Genomic DNA, 19720 nt, shown 5'->3' with positions numbered 1-19720 from the left:
TTTAATAATAACAAACATCATATTGTTCCCTTTGTTTTGCGTATGCTCGCGTCGCTTACAGTTAAAGTCTTTCTCTGATTTTATTATTGTTTGCAAGGTTGCAACGTTACTTTGCAATATTTTAAATATTTTTTGGTATTTTGCATGGTCTGTTATTAGTGTCACCCGGGTGGGAATTTTAACTCCTATTCACTAGGAATAAAAAAAATCTTTTAGCAGATGCAGAGACATGTAGAGTGGGCGAATCCCCCCCCCATCTCCCCACCCTCTGATTACGTATCATGACGTAACTACGTGTAAAATTTATTTGGCGGTTTTTACTTGGAAAACCAGCTATATTTTTCTTGCATTGGAATAATGGATAAACTTGAAACTATAGAAGAAGGATTGGAGATGAATTTCATTTACAAATAAGGTAGGAAATGTGCATACTTTTAAATCGACACCTGCCACGGTGTTTTTTTTTAGCTATTTGTCATCTGTGATCCCTTTTGAGTGTCCTAAAAGCCAGGGGGGGGGGTCTTATCACTCAGCATACGCGGTTAAAAAAGTCACCACTCGCCACTGCTACATGTGTGTATGAGCATGTAAAAGTAAAAGTAACGGTAAATTCCACTAACTGAACATTTTCCAGCATCTATATAGTTCATGACCTCCCAGTAAGCCTGCCCGCTTCCGTCACACCCATCCGTAGGCTAAATTAAATGTGAGCTGGCACCCTTTACTATGACCTGCATGCTGCTTGTTTGCCTTTAAACCCTAAATCCACTCACTTTACTTCCAATATTGTGCAATTGTCTTTATTAGGCAAACTAGACTGTTTTGGGCAAGTTACTGTATGCAAAACAGAAAATGATTTATTCCTAACTATTTTTTCCCAGTGGTCTCGTGTTTACTCACGGTGAGTGTAAGTCATGAAGTACTGCCTCCTTGTTAAGCTGCTTTGTGAACCATTGTGCTTTGATCTCAATCTTAAAAGTGATTTAAAAATGAAGCCAAGTTGAACTGAATTGAGTTCAGTGTGGCCTGTGTTAAATCAGGTTTTATGTTTTTATTTAGTACATAATGATGTACTTTTCCAGTTTTCTATGTACATACGCACCTAGGTACTAAGCGATTCTCTGTAGGGATCTAAATTAGGGTTGTGCCGATAGATGATAGTATCATGTATCGATATTGTTAGAGATATCGCCTGTGGCTGATGCCTTTGACGATATCAAGACGATAATAATACTACTACTACTAATAATAATTATTACTATTATTATTATTATTATTACCAGGCTAGTATTATTATCTAATTAATAGTAGGGCTTATTTGTTCTATCATATTTCTTTTTCTGCGTTTTTACGTTATAACCAATCACACACGATTCTGTTGAGTTTATAAATGCAATGGCCAATCAGAAGCGTTCAGATGAGTCATCGCTGAAACACCAGTTTTGTTGGTCAGTGCGTGCGCTCGCTGACTGAATTCTGCTCTCTCGCCAATTCTCTCATCATAAACAACCAAGTGCAGATGTACATATGATGTAAGTATAAAAGATTTATTCAACATACAGTGTAGATAGCTTCACTGATTATAACGGGAGTTGTTTTTTTTAAGTGCATAAACTCACACTAAACTGAGATCTGTGATGATGTTTTTTTGATAATGTAAATATTCTTTGCTCGTTTTCTGTAGCTGCTGTTTGAATAACTGAGGAAATGTAAGCATTATAATTAGTAACTTACAATGTTTTTTTATTAAACTGTTATCATGTTAAATACAAATTCAGTGATATTAAAAATATTTTATGACATGGCATCTATATACTTGACTAAAACGATATAATGTGTAGTTAATAGATTACACTAACATCGTTCACTCTCCGGCTATGAAACTAGGTAAGTAAATAATTAAATAAATTAGCAAGATAATATGGTGTATGGGCAATCTCACAGGCTGACGATAGGACGATATGACTATGGAGCATATCACCCAACACTAATCTAAATATAACCGCATGAAGTTTTTACAAAAATTACAAAGTCACAAGGACAAACTACATTTATTTGTCCATTTATGAGAATTAAAATTAATCATCCTAAAATATTATCGTCATACAAAAATATATTGCACTTGTCTCAACAGCTGAAACTCATAAGTGAATGATAGCTACAGTTATATGGGGATGTCTGGGAATTTAGATTAGTGTCTGTAATATATATCCAGTACGTAATGAGTACTAAGCTGGAATCCAGTTCTAAGCTGCAGGAAAATGTCTGGGTGAAAATAAAAGGTCTGAAATTAACTGTGAGAACTGCAATGTGTGTAGTCACTGTAAATACAGAAGCACACAATGATTCGGGTTCCAATAATCTGATGTTGTTACACTATCATACTCTGATAATCATAAAATATACACTACTGATCAAAGGTTTGGGTTGTTTTTTTTAAAATTGTGCTCAACCAAGACTGCATATATTTGATCAAACGTACAGTAAAAACAACAATATCGTGGAATATTAGTATAGGTTAATCTAAAACAACTGTCTCCTATGCTAATATTATTTTTACAAAAAAAGTAATGTATTCCTGTGATGTCTTTCAGAAATGTCTTTTCTGCCTTCTTTATTGTGATATCATCAATGGAGCATCTATTCACACATCATCAGATTAGATAGATAGGTTGTTGTCATAATAATAACAGAACCCACCCACACCCCCACCTCTCCCTGCCTTTAGCAAAACTCTGAAATGTCTAAAAAGAAAAACACAATAAAGCCATATTTTTCCGAAATTAGTCAGAACGCAATTCTCTGCATTGCCACAAGGGGTTCTATATCAGGCATTAGTATAAACCAGGGGTTCTCGAAGTTTACATTCAAAGGTCCGAATCTGAATTCTCATCAACGTGAAAAGGTCCGAAATAATTGTTATCACAAAACTTGTTTTTAATAAACATTCTTATAACTTTATATAACAATTCAACTTTATATATGCAATTATCATATTCATTACGTCATCAAGTCGTACTCGCGTTTACTCGCTGAACTGTAAAGTACTGCACAGTTACTTATGAAAATGTTAAAGATTACAAAGGGGGTTACATCTGAATATTTTCACACACATACAGATTTTATTTATTTTTTTCTCAGATTGCATCGACTTCTCTAAAATATGAGTCACCAATGTTTCAGGAGTTTAGGACACAGAATAGGACACATACTTATTCAATAACTGTTTTATTTCCTGTTTGGGTTTATGCATATGCTTTATTTTTTTTAAAGATTAACAGTTTTTTTTTTCCAAAGCATTGCTAGATGCCAGTGTTACACACACATACAGATTTGATTTATTTCTTTCCCAAATTGCACCGACTGCTCTAAAATATGAGTCACCAATGTTTCAGGAGTTTAGGACACAGAATAGGACACATACTTATTAACTGTTTTATTTCCTGTTTGGGTTTATGCATATGCTTTATTTTTTTTAAAGATTACCAGTTTTTTTTTTCCAAAGCATTGCTAGATGCCAGTGTTACTTGTCATGGCTATGCAAATATTTTGATTTCAAAAAGCTAGTATTAAACTAAATCTTATGATCATAAATCTGTATTTAACCGCAGAATGATCTCAAAGTAAACATAGCTGCTAAAGTCTGATTTTGCGGTGGCTGTGCTTTAAATTAAATAATTATTATCTTAATTCAAGTGAAGAAAGATTTTGAAAGTCTGATACTAACTAGTGCTGTGTCCTACTGTAAAGTTAACCGTGACTGCTTTAAATGTTTGAAAATAAAAAAATATTATTTGAAAACATTTGTTAAAAATTTAGAAAAGTAATCAAAAAGTATTCAAATGTAATCAGTTACATTACTTTAATAAAGTAATTGAAATAGTTACACTACTATTACATTTTAAATAGGGTAACTTGTAATCTGTAACCCATTACATTTCCAAAGTAACCTTCCCAACACTGAAAGTCACTTCAACTTAACTGCAAAAATATTGAATTGCTGTTATACAGCAGTGAATTATATTACTTTATTTATATCATGCAGCACAAACGTCCATCTGTGTAACAAAATATGTTTATATTTACAGACAAACTACATTCATGTTCATATGCCCAGTCAACCGTGACAGGTTTTTGGAAACGCTGTTTTGTACTCATTCATTCACAAGTCTGTTGCGGATCGGTCAGTTGAATGTGCTGCTAACTCTGCCAGTCGGGAAAAACCTCGCGCTCGCGGGACAAAACCGGTGATATTATTCTACTGAATGAAAGCTAAAAGGTTGATCCAAAATGTCGCTAGTTGCTACGCGCTTTGTCTTACAAAAAAGTCAGTAAAAACTGCAACACTGATTCGTGCGCCCCTGTGTGTGTGCCACGGAGGTCTGAGTGATACGAATGCACTTGAAATACTAAAAGTGGAGGCGGGTCCGGATCGAATTCTCGGAGTCCGGACTTTGAGAAGGGCTGGTATAAACTGTCTTCTGTGGTCAGTTTGTCTTTCAAGTCATCTACTGGTATGGCGGTGCAACAGTTTGAAGGAATTTTGCCCAGCAAGTGGGTTAAAGTTAGTTCTTCCAATATTTTCTCTTAAATTCTTATTGGACAAAAGTGTTTGTGGCTAAAAAGCTAACATTTTGGTCACATTACATAACGTCTCCTTCATGCATTTTTCTTCTGACGCACCATCCGTTTTGAAATGAATGTATTTGCAGTGTTCTTTGACACAGCATAAAATCTAGTATGTACCCACCCACATATTCACCCTCTGACCCCATAAATTAAGCACTGGGCATTAGGTATGAGTAAAACACTTTGTCTTTCTATAAGTTCCCTTAAGTGCAGCGGTACCTTAAAAGCTTGTGAAAGTATGAGCAGATTCCATCTGAAATCCTCTGAAATCCCAAATGGCCTCTCTCTGGCGCTGTGTGGAGGTGATAATCAGGGAAAGCATTAACTGATTGTGGAGGAATGTCTTTAGATCTGGACAGTATACCCACTCCTGACAGTTCTCACACTCCACGAGACATGGTTCAGGGCAGTTTCACCTCCAACTCCAAGCGTGACCCTACACACACACAGAGAGTGACTCTCCTGTGCCAATGTGTGTGTGTTTAAACAGTTCACCATGGTCAATCACTGCGCACACTCGGCAACAGCTGCAGGCTGTCACACACTTGCTGTGTCTCTGGCCTCCTTGTTACTTTTTTACTGTGTGTGTGTTGGAAGCAGGTGGAGTATTTTTGACACAGCCGTGTGTGAGGACTCCCACTTGGATGGTGGTCTAAACACCTTCTCGGGACCCACTATGAGTTGTTTTTATTTAGTGCCTTGTAAATGTCTGTGTGTGTGTGTTCCACCAATAGCAACTCAGGCTGGACATAAGAGTTCTTCAAACTAGTATGTGCTCAATCACGACAAAAAGAAAGCAAAAACTGCATAACCCTTAGTATACTATATAGGGGACAATTTACACTTCATTCTAAACTAGATTTTTAGGCCAAAACTCTCTCACATGATGCTGTGGTGTGCTGTGTGGTTGCCAAGTACAGATGCTTTGAAAGTTCTCAACCCCCCCCCCAAAAAAAAAACAGGATTTGCGGTACCATTCAAGTTTGTACTACAAACACTAGTAATTTAATACACGGTTTGTTCAAATGCTTGTTCAAAAACCAAAAATAGTCCAATGCAAAATTTAAACTAGCTTTATAAACAACTGTGATTTAAACTTTTCTGTCTTGTCATATCTTTAGAAGCATCCAACAATACACTAGTCTGAGATATCTTCATCAATTAAAGTCATTACAGAAAACTGCATTACCCTCTTCGCAGTAAACTAAAACTTCTCCATTGAAATTCGAGACCTCCTCATTGTTTCCGTCCCCAACAACTGCTCACTTTATACGAGTACAAGGATATTCTACACAGAAAACGATCTTTAAAGCAGTATTATGAAACTCAAGTTGGAATCTCTTACAAGCAGGAAGACTTCTGGCACATCACAATGGCATATTTAGTTTCTGATATTCTGGGCTTGGAAGAGTCGAAAATCACAGGACAGAAATTAAGACGACTGTGTCTTTTGTTACCCATGTGCATTAGTTCTTTTGAAGCTTTAAACAAATACTATGGCCTCCAGTTAGCAGATTGTCTTTCTGGGACTGTCACATGGAGAGGGCAACACGAGATAAACTCTAGTCATAATCTTCTAGCGGAAGAGTAAGCAACGCATGCAAAAACATGTTAGTAAGAGCATTTAGACTTAATTATGCAATGTCGTGATAACACACTGTTGCCTTTGGGTGTGGAAGCATTTGAAAACAATCTCCAGTTGACTGAAATGCAATGCAAGTCAAACACGGAGATTCCGTGAATAAAATAATCTGTCTTCCTCAGGTCAGATGAAAGTGGATAGTAAGAAAACCATCGTGGGAACAAACAACATCCATAACTTGTCCTGGTTTTCCAGATTAAGAGTGAATCTTCAGGAACAACACTATTCCTATAACTAAAAGCGAAACAGACTTAATGTCTTACCTTGTTGTAGTAGTGAAGCTGAACCGAATGCCACTGGCCATCGCTAACGCCACCTGGTACAAAAGGTGCGACAGTTGTTTTAGCCTCACCTGGGAGAGTAAGACAGGAAAAAAGTATTCATTTAAATGACAGGAGAAAGGCATGTGCATTGTATATGTAAGCTACTTTAAATTATGAGTAGGTAAAATACAGTTTCAGAAGTCATAAACATATTCAAGTTAGGCTTTAAAAAAATACCTAGCTATACAAACTACTAACAAAAAGCTGCAAACTACACGTAAGCTATTTATATAGGAAACTTACGCTTAAGTTACACTAAATACAACTAACAAAAGTGGTAATATAAATATAAAAACATGGGTTATGTTGAAAACAACAACAAAAGAGCAATTAAATATTTTGCAAAAAAAAATTAGGAGCTCAAATTAATCTGTAAATCTTTTTTTCAATCAAATTTGCTGTCTGAACAAATTTACTAAAATACATTTAGTTTGTTTCTAACACTGCATGTTAATTATGTGTAAGTTGGAAAAGTTGGTAAAGACTTGCAAATGTTCATCATGTTACAATTATGAGTATAACATAAAAACAGATATAGCTCAAAGAGTGTGTTTTGGTATGCGATGAGGGTGTTTCTTGTATAAATTGTGGCTTTGTAACCTCTGGTCCAATATAAAGTCACTTAGTGGCTACAGCACAAAACTGCTAACATAACAACTATTAATCAAGTTTAGATATTCTCTCTCATCAATGGAGTTCATTCAAAGGGCAGGGGAGCAACAATGTACATTGGGTTTAGAGGAATATTTACCCAGGGCAGGAGCCCCTACTGGTATTCATAAAGAATCAGTAAAGAACAACCAAACATTGTGGCCTTGTTGATAAACAATTGCAAAAATGTTCTAAGCTATATATTTATTAAGATGTTTTTTTTAAACCTGATATCTTTGTTAATGAAATTGTACACCTTTGTACCCTTTGATCACTGAAAAACTAAGAAGGCTGGTGGGCCAGCCCCTTGAAATGGTCAAAAGAACAGTTTTAGTGCAAGTGTCATTGGGTACAGCATGTAAAACAGGCTCCACAGCATTGTTCTCTTTGGCTGGGAAAGATTTATGTGTGCTATAAGATCAACAGTCCCATTATAGGGCAGTGCTCATCTTGTGTTATTTATAACCACACTGTAAAAAATTGCTGTAATTTTTACAGTAAATATTTACAATAGACCACTGTATTTTGAAATTTACAGCATTACTGTATTTTGCTTTGAATTGTGGGAACATGCTAAATAATTGCTGTAAATTTTACAGTAGTATCTAAGAATGTTTTTGCATTTTCCTATATATTCTGGGAACATGATTATGCAGTAAATGCTACAGGAGATCATGTATACATATATTCTTTTTTTTTTTATAGAAGAAAACTGTTGCACAAGTTTTGAAATCCAGTTTTGGTACTCAGTCAACTGTAATAAATACAGCCTTTTTAACGAATTATTTACACCATGTTGACTCTGACATATGATTATATAATGTACACATCTATTAGTTTAAAACTGTTTGCTTTAAAAAACACACATGATTAGACAACTACATCGGCGTAGCGCGTGCGTGTGATGTCATTTCGTCATCAGCAGCGGACATCTTGGGACTTCTCGCGACATTTGGCACTCTTCAATTTTCGCGCTCAACTCCTGCACGCTACGATATAGAAGTTGGCAACACTGCGGTTACTAGAGAAGAGGACATCAAAAGAGTGAGAGTGAGGCGAGGTGAGTGTATAATTCATGCCTCATTTAAAACTTGAAATCCTGGTACATCCAATAATTATTTTACCAGTCATTAATATCTTTCATTGTGTAACTGTTATTTTTATTTTGTGACGTTTCAAAAGGGATAAATATCTGTTAAATTCTATGCTACGGAATTTGCTTTTTGAGTCCAAAGTTACGATTAACTTAGCTGGGTAACTAACTTTTTTTTTTTCATCTTGAAAGTGTGACCTGTCTGCCATATTACGTTACTATTAAATTTTCGATAGCTGTTCGGTATAAAATAAGTTTGGATTGTTGGTAGTAGTCACGTAAACTTTAAAACATTGCAATTACATTAATAAAATTTAAATTGTGTAGGTTTTATGTAACTCAGTAACGTTAGTGGTTCACTCGACTGCCCAGCCATTAACTAATTAGCACGTGTTTGTTCGATGAAGTTGCTGTAATGATTTTTTTAAAAAGTTTTAGTTGTATGTTAATATCACTTATAAGGGTGCATGTAGTCATATTAGTACTTTAGTTGTTCATTAGAAAGTACATTGGAAATTGCTGTGCACGTGCTTTACTGTTGTGTATGTAACGTTATTAGCTATTTTTTTATTATTGCAGTTGAACATGTTTATCTGTCAATTCTGTAATAATGAGAGTAGCACAATCCTAAATTTTGTGCAGCATGTGAAATTGCATAGAAATGTGCCTAATTCACAATTTAGATGTGGTGTGCCTGACTGCCCACATGTTTTCACAAAGTTTTCTTCATTGAAGTCCCACATATACAGACATCACAAAGAACATCACACTTCTGCTAAAGAGTTTCAGGCACAGATGTGTGATAAAACATTTAAATGCCATGTAGACTTTTGTGAAGTTCAATGTGGGACCCTAACGCAGTTTTTGTCTCATCTGAAGAGCCACATTCAGTCAGGTCTGGAGATCCGGTGCCCATTTGGTTGCAACAGGACATTTAAGGTGAGATCTACATTCGCATCACATGTATCACGGACTCATAAAATGTGCTCTGTAAACCAATTGATAGAGCCTGCTATGGCCATGGAAACTCCAGTTTCTGATGTTGTGTCTGAGAGTGAGAGATCAGAGGTTGTAGAGCACAATTTTCCTGAAGTTGTGGATGAATCTCTTTTTCTAAGAAATTTAACCCTCTTCTATCTGAAACTGCAAGCTAAATTGCTATTACCTGAGTCTACCATTCAAGGCATTGTTGAAGAATTTCAAAATATCCATGACATTGGGCAGTCTTATCATCTTAGCAAACTGAAAGAAATGCTTGCTTTGCTGGAATTATCAGAGGAGAGGATTAATGACGTGATTGATCAGTTGTCTAGGGAGGATTTGCTGACAGCTTGTAATAGTGGTGTTCTCAGTACAGCACAGAGGAGAAAGACTGTTTTCAAGCAAGATTTCCACTATGTTGAGCCAGTCCCTATTTTTCTAGGAGTTAGTGAAAGAAATGGGAAAGAGTGCTTTGCTCAGTATGTCCCAGTTAAGCAGACCATCAGTGCTCTGTTTCAGTGCCAGTCTGTGAGGGATCAGTATGAACATATGCACTCACAAACAGCTGAAAATGGTCCGTTTCGGGATGTTAAAGGATGGTAAGAATTTTTCTGAAATTGCTCTGTTTCAAGCTGATCCATCATCTCTGGGTTTGATCATTTATCAGGATTCATTCGAGGTGGTAAATCCTTTGGGCTCAGCCAGAAAAAAACACAAATTGCTGGCAGTTTATCTTACCTTGTCTGATATTTTACCTCATAACAGGTCAAACATAGACCACATGCAGCTCGTTCTTTTGTGTAATGAGCAAGATTTTAAGCAATTTGGACCAGCTCATGTTTTTAGAACATTAATTAAAGATCTCAAAGATCTTGAAGAGAATAGTGTAGTTGTGAATGATGGCAAAATTTTGAAAGCTTCTTTGTGTGCCATCGTAGGTGACAACCTGGGATCCCACACCATTGGTGGTTTTGTAGAGAACTTTAGCCGAAGCCTACATTTCTGCAGGTATTGCACCATTGACAGGGGCACATTTCATGCCAAACCTTTGGAACCTGCTTTGAAGAGAACTGTGGAGTCTTATGAGAGAAACATTCAGGAACTTGCAGCCAGTGGCGATAATGTAGTTGATGGAGTCAAATTTAACTCCCCTTTCAATCAGCTGAATTATTTTCATGTTTGTCAGCCTGGTTTGCCCCCTTGCCTTGGCCATGACCTCTTTGAGGGTGTTGTGGCATCTGATCTTAAGCTGTACATTGATTACTTGGTAAATCAAGAAAAATGCTTTACTTTCACAGAGCTTAATCGTTATATTAAGCAGTTTGAGTACACAGGAAATGATGCTGCCAATAAACCAGCTGAGATTAACTCAGGGAGTGAGAAACTTTGTGGTCACGCTGTGCAGAATTGGTGTCTTCTAAGACTTTTGCCAGTTATTGTTGGACACCGTATTAAGGATCCAGAATCAGAAGTGTGGCAGCTTGTTCTGCTTCTCAGACTAGTTGTAGACCTAATTTGTGCACCAGCAATAATGGCAGATCAGGTCGCTTATCTGAGAGTGCTCATTGATGAGTACGTTCATTTCAGGTGTGTGACTTTCCCTTCTAAGCCTCTCAAGCCTAAACATCATTATTTGTGCCATTACCCAGAGCTCATAAAACAATTTGGACCACTCATTCGGTTATGGACTATGAGGTTTGAGAGCAAGCATACCTATTTCAAGCAATGTGCTAGAAAATTGCACAACTTCAAAAACTTATGTGCAACACTTGCAGAAAGGCACCAGCTTCTCCAAGCCTACTTAAGTGCTGGAAATCTCTTTCAGCTTTCTGTGCAAGTTGAGAAAGGCTCTGAGTTTTATTCAGATGATTATAACGAAGCGATCAAGGAATCAATTGATCATTTTGATTTTCAGCCAGGCAATACATTAGTAGCTACTGAAATCACTTTGAAAGGAACAAAGTACAGGAAAGGCATGGTTGTGCTTTTGGCCAGTAATGATGAGGGTTTGGAGGTTGGCAGAATTAAATTAATTCTTGTTCACCAGAATTCAGTGGTCTACTTTGTGTCTGAGAAACGGCACGCTGTGCAGTTGGTGGATTTGGGTGTATACTGCATAGCAGATGAGGACCCAAGATATAAGTCCAGCAAAAATATTTTATAAAAAAAATCTATTACAAAATATGCAAATGAATGTAAAACTACAAACGATGCAGAACCATAAAAAAAAAAAACATTAGAAAAATAACAGGAAAAAAGGGCATATAAATAACAAAAATAAAGTCAATATAAGATTAATTAAATTACATAATTTAATAAAACAAATGATTTGTCTCCCCTTTTTGCAGCATGTTGCAGCCATCAAAATCAAAATTTATTTTCAAAATACCATTAACTTGGTCAGTGAAACTATTGGAAATATTTTCTTTGGCCCTAACTCTTCAATAAATGAAATGAGGAAAATGTGATTTAAAATGACACTTAAATTAATTATATTCTTTGAGTATATGCTGTTTTTTTTTGTTTTTGTTTGTGTGTGTGTGTGTGTGTGTGTGTGTCTTCCCCTGCACATGCATGGAGATGTTGAAAAGACCATCTGGGTCACTGCATAGCCTCATTAAAGTTTGGACACTTTACAACATATAAATCCTTTGTCGTAAACATATTCACCTAGATCAATTCTCTCTCTAAGTGACACATGGCTACACAAACAAGCTGTTTACCGTAGCATGATGTCATCTCATGTTACCGTATATTGTCAACACTACTGTCTGCTGTCCCAGGAGTGAATCTGACATTCAGACTGAAACGAACTCTATATGAATGCACAAGCGCATATGTGACCGCTTGACTAACATATTGGAAGTGCACGGTCCTTTTGTACATGCTTAAGGTGTGTTAGTATTGTTGTAACAAACTTCAGTACTCGAGGGGACGATAGAGTTACCTTCAAATGTGAATTTAACTGACGGTTATTATTCACGTAGCTAGCTGTAAAAATGTTGACAATTTAGCTAACTTTATCTAACATGCTCTGCAAAACTCTCCTCAAATTGTTGCTCTTGCCATAACAGTAGTTGAACTGAAAGAAAAAAACTGGCCACAGAATACATTATTGTTTGTTGTTTACATTAATGCTATAGCATTAGAATGCTGAGAAAGTGTGGTCTGACACGCAATCTGAAATCGAGCTTGCATAGCTAAAATAATTTGTGTTCACATACTTGACTAAAGTATCCTTTGGTAAGGGATGAATAAAATATCGGCGCCATATCGGTTAATGGCAAATATTAGATATTTTTTGGTAATTATTGAATATTTATTTGTGCATGCTCATTTCCCATATTGTTACATACAGATTATTAGTTTATCTGCCTTAGGATAAAAATATTAAATGGCTCATCATATCGATGACCTGGTCTTCTCAATTGTAACAGTGGTAGGACTTGTACCTGCTGAGAAGGTGAGTTGAATCTGTTCTTCAATGATTTCCACAGCAATGAAGTCGTGTTTCTCATTAAATCGACCATTGTAGAGTAGAAGGGCATTTCTCTCTCTTGTTGCAAACCTGCACAGAAAAAGACATTGATCAGAACAACCAGAACTACAGGTTTTATTAAATGTTTGCACTACCCCCTCATAAATCTTTACATCTATCAAGGTTTGATTGCACCTCTCATATGCTAGAACTCAAGACTTAAATCAATTGCGCTACAAGAAACCTCCAAGCCAGACAGAAGAAATAACATCTATTAATCAAGGGAGGAAAAGAAAAAAATATCAGAGAGGAAGTTAACGTAAGTCCAGAAACAGGAAGTAGTTCATAGAGGGCAGAGGAGTCAGAGACCAGCTGCTCTACAGGAAGATGATACAAATAAAGAAAAACACTGATAGTGCTCTCTCAACACATAGCCCTTCCTGTTTTTACACAGCACAGGAGTCCAAATATTTCTCTAGTGACCCTGTCTCAACATTTGCTGCTTAACAAATAAGAAGCTTATTTTTCAACTTTACAACAGTTTTAAACAAATTATCCATATGTCGTTCTTGCTTTATAAATCCAACAGATAACAGGCTAAAAGAAATTCTACAGAAAGGGCAAAATTGATTTGAGCTTGACATTAAGATTATCCATGTATGACCCAGAATGAGTAGAAGATAAGTCCAGGCATGCCACTCAGCCAGACAGAGCTCAAGGGTTCCTTATGCAACCTCTTCAACAAATTACACTTTACAGCATGCAAAGCTTCAGGCAGATGTGTCAGCGTAACAAATAGGTAAACAGAGCCATGACATAGAGGTCATAAACAATTTTCTTGTCACATATAACCAAACACTTACATGAAGGAGACAGTGAAGTGGAATCTCTGTCTCAGGCCTCGAAAGGTAATGAAGGACTGTCCAGGAAAGCTGCGTGTCGTCATCTCACAGAAAGGTTTCTCATACTCTCCAGAGGGGCAGTTACATGTGAAGCCGCCCACTAGCAGGTTGACACACTCACCTCCATTTTTACATACCCCGGGGACACAGCGTCCAGAGCCTGTGTCTATTTCACAGTTCTCACCTGCACAGGATAATCAGAAGTAAAGTAAAATTGTAAACTGAAAGTTAAATTATCAAGGTGTACATAATTACTTGACAGGTAGGTTACATTGGTACGGAATTCTGCAGGACACTGGCCCTCCAGGAGCACTGCTATACTGGCCTTAAATCAAAGTTTCAGCCCTGACTTAGTCTCAGCTTTCCATACGGAAGCACTTGACAATCCAAGAGTTCCTCTATGGCACCACCAATTCCGTTACTGAGGATGGACAAGCAACTCATGCAGTGTTATATATCAGCCATTATCCAGACAAGATCTGGACAAAGGGTGTTTATGTGTGGCGGGGGAACGGGATGGCAGTCTCTCCGCCTGTAATGACCCCTGATTTCCTTGGGATAATCTTTCTCTTGGAGGGAAATAGACAGATCTATTTCCCTCTAATGTGAGAAAGCCAGAAAGGGATAGATGTTGAGAGGCAGGCTGTCATCGCTCTTATAATGGATGCAGAATATCTGGAGTTGAACTGTGACCTTAAAAGCACTGAAGGAGATGATTAGAGGGGCTAATTGGCCTTGATAAAGAAGGGGAGGTGGTCAGGAATGGCAGAGGAGCCTCCGAACTGGAGATTGATGAGATATAGTCCTCACTGTGCAAGTCTTTCATGTTATATTTTGCCATTTAGACACAAAGCTTTATTTGACATAGCATGATCTTTGCTCAAGACTCAATAAGTCCCTCACAGGTGGACACATCATTCCACTTGTTTGTCCACCTGTGACAAGGACACCCTGACTTTTGCTTCTGAAGGCAGTGGCTCTGGTGGTTTCCCTATTTGTGGTTTACCCCAAATGACTGACAGTTCCACCCTCTGGTTCCCTCAGCATTCCTTCAGCTCCTGACAAAAAACAGCTCCCTAACCACAAACCACCCTACACAAACCATATTCCTGCAAGTGTACAGACAAAACACACAAATGCTGTATGCCATAAAACAGGGGCGTCCAATCCTGCTCCTGGAGATCTACCTAGCTGTAGAGTTTCAATTCAACCCTGATCGAACACACCCTTCTGTAATCATGAAGTGCTTCTGAAGATCTTAAATAGCTGGTTTGGTTGTGTTTGATCAGGGTTGGAGCTGAACTTTACAGAAAGGTAGATCTCCAGAGACAGGACTGGCCTCCCCCTGCCATAAAATGTTTTGCAAACTCACCTGTAAAGTCCTCTAGACACTCGCAGGTGTACCCTCCTTCTCGACTGCGGCAGCGGGCATTGTTGTGGCATGGACCTGAGTAGCACAGGTCAATCTCAGTCTCGCAGTAGTCGCCGGTAAAGCCTGCTGGACAACGGCAGCGCAGGCCGTTAATCGGATGGATTGGTCTGAAGAGAACTGTATCAGAGGCTGTGAAAGGTGGAGAACTATCGAACTTTAACACAGAGACGCATTTCATGTAGTTCTCGCAAGGTTCCCGCAGGCAGATGTTGTCATCAAATGGAAGGACACTTTGGCTGGAGATTTTCTGTAACAGAGTTCGGTTCAGGTAGATTTGCTCCTGAAGTTCTTCCGAAGGGAAGTAGCGATCCGGAGCTCCTCCAGGAAGCAAGGCGGAGAAGGTGACATTGAGTATGTTGCCGCTGACATCTGTGTCGTTCTGGACGTTGAAGATGAAAACTCCTTCTCGACTAGTTGAGAGGACGGCTGCCACACCTTCGGCGAATAGAGAGAGCAGCGGGGATAGGAAGCGTTCCTGGGACATGTTCTCCAGACGGACAGTGATGCTGTTTGTCAGCATCTCGTCAGTGATTATGGTCACACGGAGAGTACAGAAGGCCGTCACTTGGTGGATACCATCTAAAGATTATAAAAAAACTGCCTGTTAATAATTCAGTTTTACATTCCATGAAAACACAACCTGCCTCTAGTCTTTGAATTCTGGAATTTTGGAATGTTTCAGCTGGAAGTCAGTTGCTTCCGGAAGATAACAGTATTTCTATTGGAGAAGAAAGCATGTTAACAGACAGGATTACTACAAAGTTGCACCACAATTAGACAGATCATCTTGGTATCTTGCTTCAGGACACAAACTCATCTTCTCTGTTGGAACTAACGCCATAAAAATGATGATGGAGACTTGACAACCGTAAAATACTGTAAACGCTTTCTTCCTCAAAAGTGCAAAAAGGATTGGAATACTTATTATGGGATTGTACGTGACCTCAACTACAGTTTTATACTCAATGACAAAATTTAGAATTTATACGCTTTCAGGATATGACAGTTGCTTCCACTTTGCTGATTTAATGCAAACTATATGTCACTGAGGTCAGTGGGCAGTTAAAATGCTTAGCAACAGACAACAACCCTTCATTCTACACTGGCCATACCTTTCAATACCTTCAGCACAAGTGTGCAAAAAAAATATGTATTTTCTTATTTCACTAGTGACATTACACTGTACAACTGACAAACTTCCAAACCCTTAAAGGAATTGTAGCCTATTTAACCTCATGTTGTTTCAAACCTGTATGATTTTCTTCTGTAAAACATAAAAAGATATTTTAAAGAACGTTTCAACTGTTCTTTTCTTCATAAAGTGTAGAAATATAGCACACAGAATATTGAACTAATAACACTGTATTACATTACAAAGTTATGCCTGGAGTACTTACTGCCTGTGATAATATAGTATAGATAATATAGTCAAGGTCCGATTAAAGGTCTTAAGTTGCACAGCCATACATCTGATCTGAATCTCACTATTTTCATGTGGAGAGGATGGATTTGACAGGAAGCTCCCACAAGAACCGCACTGACTGTTCTGTTTTGCTAAGGATACAACTGCAGAACAGCTGGTATATCCAATTAATACCCCCGGCAAAACAATGTGGCTAAGGCCTTTCAAATATGGAGGTGTCCTGTGTCTTTAAGTTGAGTTATGTGTCTCTAAATTATATCACAGCCATAAATCACAAGAGAAGGGGGTGTGGGACAGTCACCATTCCCAGTAAATGGGTCACATTCCCAACTCTGTCTGATATGTAATGCACTACATTTGGTTCACTGAAGTTGATGACATAAGCACATTGCATTGACTATAAATTATAGGCTGAACCTGATACAGTTTGATCACCGATTGCATGCTGTTTCTAATTCTATCAGATTTGTTGTTGTTCTCGTTTGGCTTTTGTGTTTAAAATGAGCAATATATGCAAGAGCTTGGTTGTGACATCTTCATTCATTACATATGAATGTTAGAGCAGAAAAAGCTCTATTTGTTTTAAAAGAGCAAGACAACTCCTTTCACAGCAACTGTGATTGCATCCATTATACTTTCATTTGTGCCTGCTTTTCTTGCAAATTAAATCTATTAGCTGACACATCACTGTAGGCACAGATAATGCCATTTTATCAAGAGGGGAGAATGCTAATGAAAATGTCTGTTGGCACCATGCCTAACAAAACAGGAATATCATATTTACTAGTTTTTGTGCTTTTCTAAGATGAAAGATGGCTCTAACAAATAGGTCTTTTCTCTCAAAATGGGGAAATGTGTTTTTAAACAATGTATCATCATAGATATCACCAGCAGCTCTTGCTCTGATTCCAAACTACACAAAAATAATTCAAAGTCATCAGAAATGTTGACTAGATTTCTTCTAAAGAAGCTTTGTCTTCTTATTTAGTTTAACCCACTCACTACATTAAAATATGCTGTCAGTATTCACAAGTTTTGTACAAAAGTACAAAAAAAGAATGTGTTTTCCTGATTTTTTTCCCACCTGACATTGCAGTGTGGTATATATTTAGTCTGTCAGCTGTTCGCTTAGTATCAATGTAAAGCTCTGTTGCTGTCAATAACCAGGCAAAGGTTGTTGTCATGCAAAATGCTCTCATGTCCTCTTCATGAATAAACAAATTGTGTTAACTCATATAAAAAGAGTACTTATTAAATAAAATGCTTAAAAATACACTTTAGCACAAACTGGATATAATGATTTTGGACACTTAATTGCCTATTTATTACAATTATAATAAAATGTAGATTAAAATATACTTAAGAGCGCTTTTTACCCTGTAAAGTAGGACTTAAGCAACTCGAGACTCAAGTAGGACTATATATATATATATATATATATATATATAATTTTATAGTTAATTCTATTGTTTTTGAAATATGGTTAATATGTACTGCCAAATTTACTGACAAAGCAATTATGATGCACTAAAATGAAATCTACTGAAACTTGTATGTCATATTCAAATAAAAATGGAACACATTTGTAATGATGAAGCTGGAATTTAGCACATTAAATGTTATATTGAATAACACTAAATATATTCAAATATAATCAAGTACTTTACATGTGTATGTATGTTAGTCAATGCATACAAATAAGTCTACTTCTTTGCAGCCTGACAATGTATATTGCTTTATCAATTATTCAAGTCTGTCAACTGGTGTCACAGTCTATGAAAGTACGATACATTAGCACTTATCATTACACATCATTAATCAAGATAACACAAATCGAAAATAAAGACTGATTAGTTTATGAACTAACAGTATTAACTTTATGAGGCAGCAACAAACTGTCTCAGTATGATAAACTTTATTATTATACACACATAAGCACATAAGCAATAAACAAAATACATTTAATTTGTATGTGTTGTATGTTGATGTTTAACTTGAAGTTGTTAAGTGCGCGATATGCCTCACACTTCACCTTATCACAGGTATTGGATAAAAGCCACGAATATCCCAGCATGCCCGCTGCTGTCAAAATGATTGACAATGGTTTCTTCCCCTTAGACCGGCGTCTTGTCTAACTCAAGCTGACTAATGTAATTACATGGAGAACATGGGATAACAAACTCTGCCATTAGCATTCCCTGTCATTATCCACAACGGTCATAGAGCAGTGATCTGACACAAACAGGACAGAGGAGCAGTTCAGTGTGTTTCAGAGTGTGTCAGGGGTGGGTTGGCATGAAATGAGTTTTCCTCTTATTGGCAAAGGATGACTAAACAACTGGTATGCAAGATAAGACAAATCTCAATGCTCATCCTAAACAGCTTTACTTTATTTGTGTTTAAAATAGTTTAAAATCAGCGATACTTCTACAGATGTTCCTTTCTTAAATTAAACATACGAGTAAACAAAAACAGTCTTTCATTACAAGATGCTGCCCAGGGCAACAATGTTTATAACAAGTCGTTAAATGAGTGGAGATGTGGCTGTTGTAGGTGAGGTACATATCTTCAGGAGCCAATGAAAATCAGTTTCTGTGCCAATGTGACCGTCAGCATTTTATGGCCCTCCCTCAAGTTCAAATGTTTGAATCATAACAAAGGAAGCAAAGGTGCTGACCACTGAGCCAATAACACTTGCGGAACCCGCCATGAATCCCTCCCTTTTCTACAACTCATTGACCTGCTTTAGGTACGGTAAGGCAAAACCATGCGACTTTCTATTGTCTTGCTCTAATAAATACACACACACACACACACACATACTCAGGGTGTGAATTGTTAAAGTGCCCCTATTATGGATTTTTGAAAATGACCTTTCATGCAGTGTGTAACACAGCTCTAAGTGAATGAAAACATCCTGCCAAGTTTTAAATCTGAAAGTGCACCATGTATAAAGTTATTGTCTCTCAAAAGAAAGAGTCGACTCTGAATCATTGAAACGAGTCATTTTTAAAACGAATCCCAAGCCGTTTCATGTTGACATTTTTGTACACAAAGCACCACTGCGCTCACAAACACTGCTTTATCAGGCATTACAGGCATGATGAAATGAAAATGAGACCATTCGGACCAATCACCGCAGATTAGTGTCACGCAAAGGAGGGGA

The 19720-nt window shown here is 37.3% G+C and overlaps 1 protein-coding gene across 1 annotated transcript in view; it reads right to left on the bottom strand.

The window, feature by feature from the left end:
• The window catches only part of LOC107721151 (cadherin EGF LAG seven-pass G-type receptor 1-like), a 127680-nt gene that overhangs the window by 69566 nt on the left and 38394 nt on the right, over positions 1 to 19720 (bottom strand). The window contains exons 2-5 of the mRNA XM_016529021.1: positions 15072 to 15710; positions 13661 to 13883; positions 12772 to 12887; positions 6535 to 6623 (exon numbers count right to left, since the gene is read on the bottom strand). Of these exons, the coding sequence (XP_016384507.1) occupies positions 6535 to 6623; positions 12772 to 12887; positions 13661 to 13883; positions 15072 to 15710 (1067 nt within the window). The remainder of the gene's footprint in view (positions 1 to 6534; positions 6624 to 12771; positions 12888 to 13660; positions 13884 to 15071; positions 15711 to 19720) is intronic.

This window comes from Sinocyclocheilus rhinocerous, unplaced genomic scaffold (genome assembly GCF_001515625.1).
Source record: "Sinocyclocheilus rhinocerous isolate Xijiao unplaced genomic scaffold, SAMN03320098_v1.1 scaffold1322, whole genome shotgun sequence".
In the NCBI taxonomy this organism is placed as follows: Eukaryota; Metazoa; Chordata; class Actinopteri; order Cypriniformes; family Cyprinidae; genus Sinocyclocheilus; species Sinocyclocheilus rhinocerous.
This window is presented reverse-complemented; position numbering and strand designations above follow the sequence as displayed.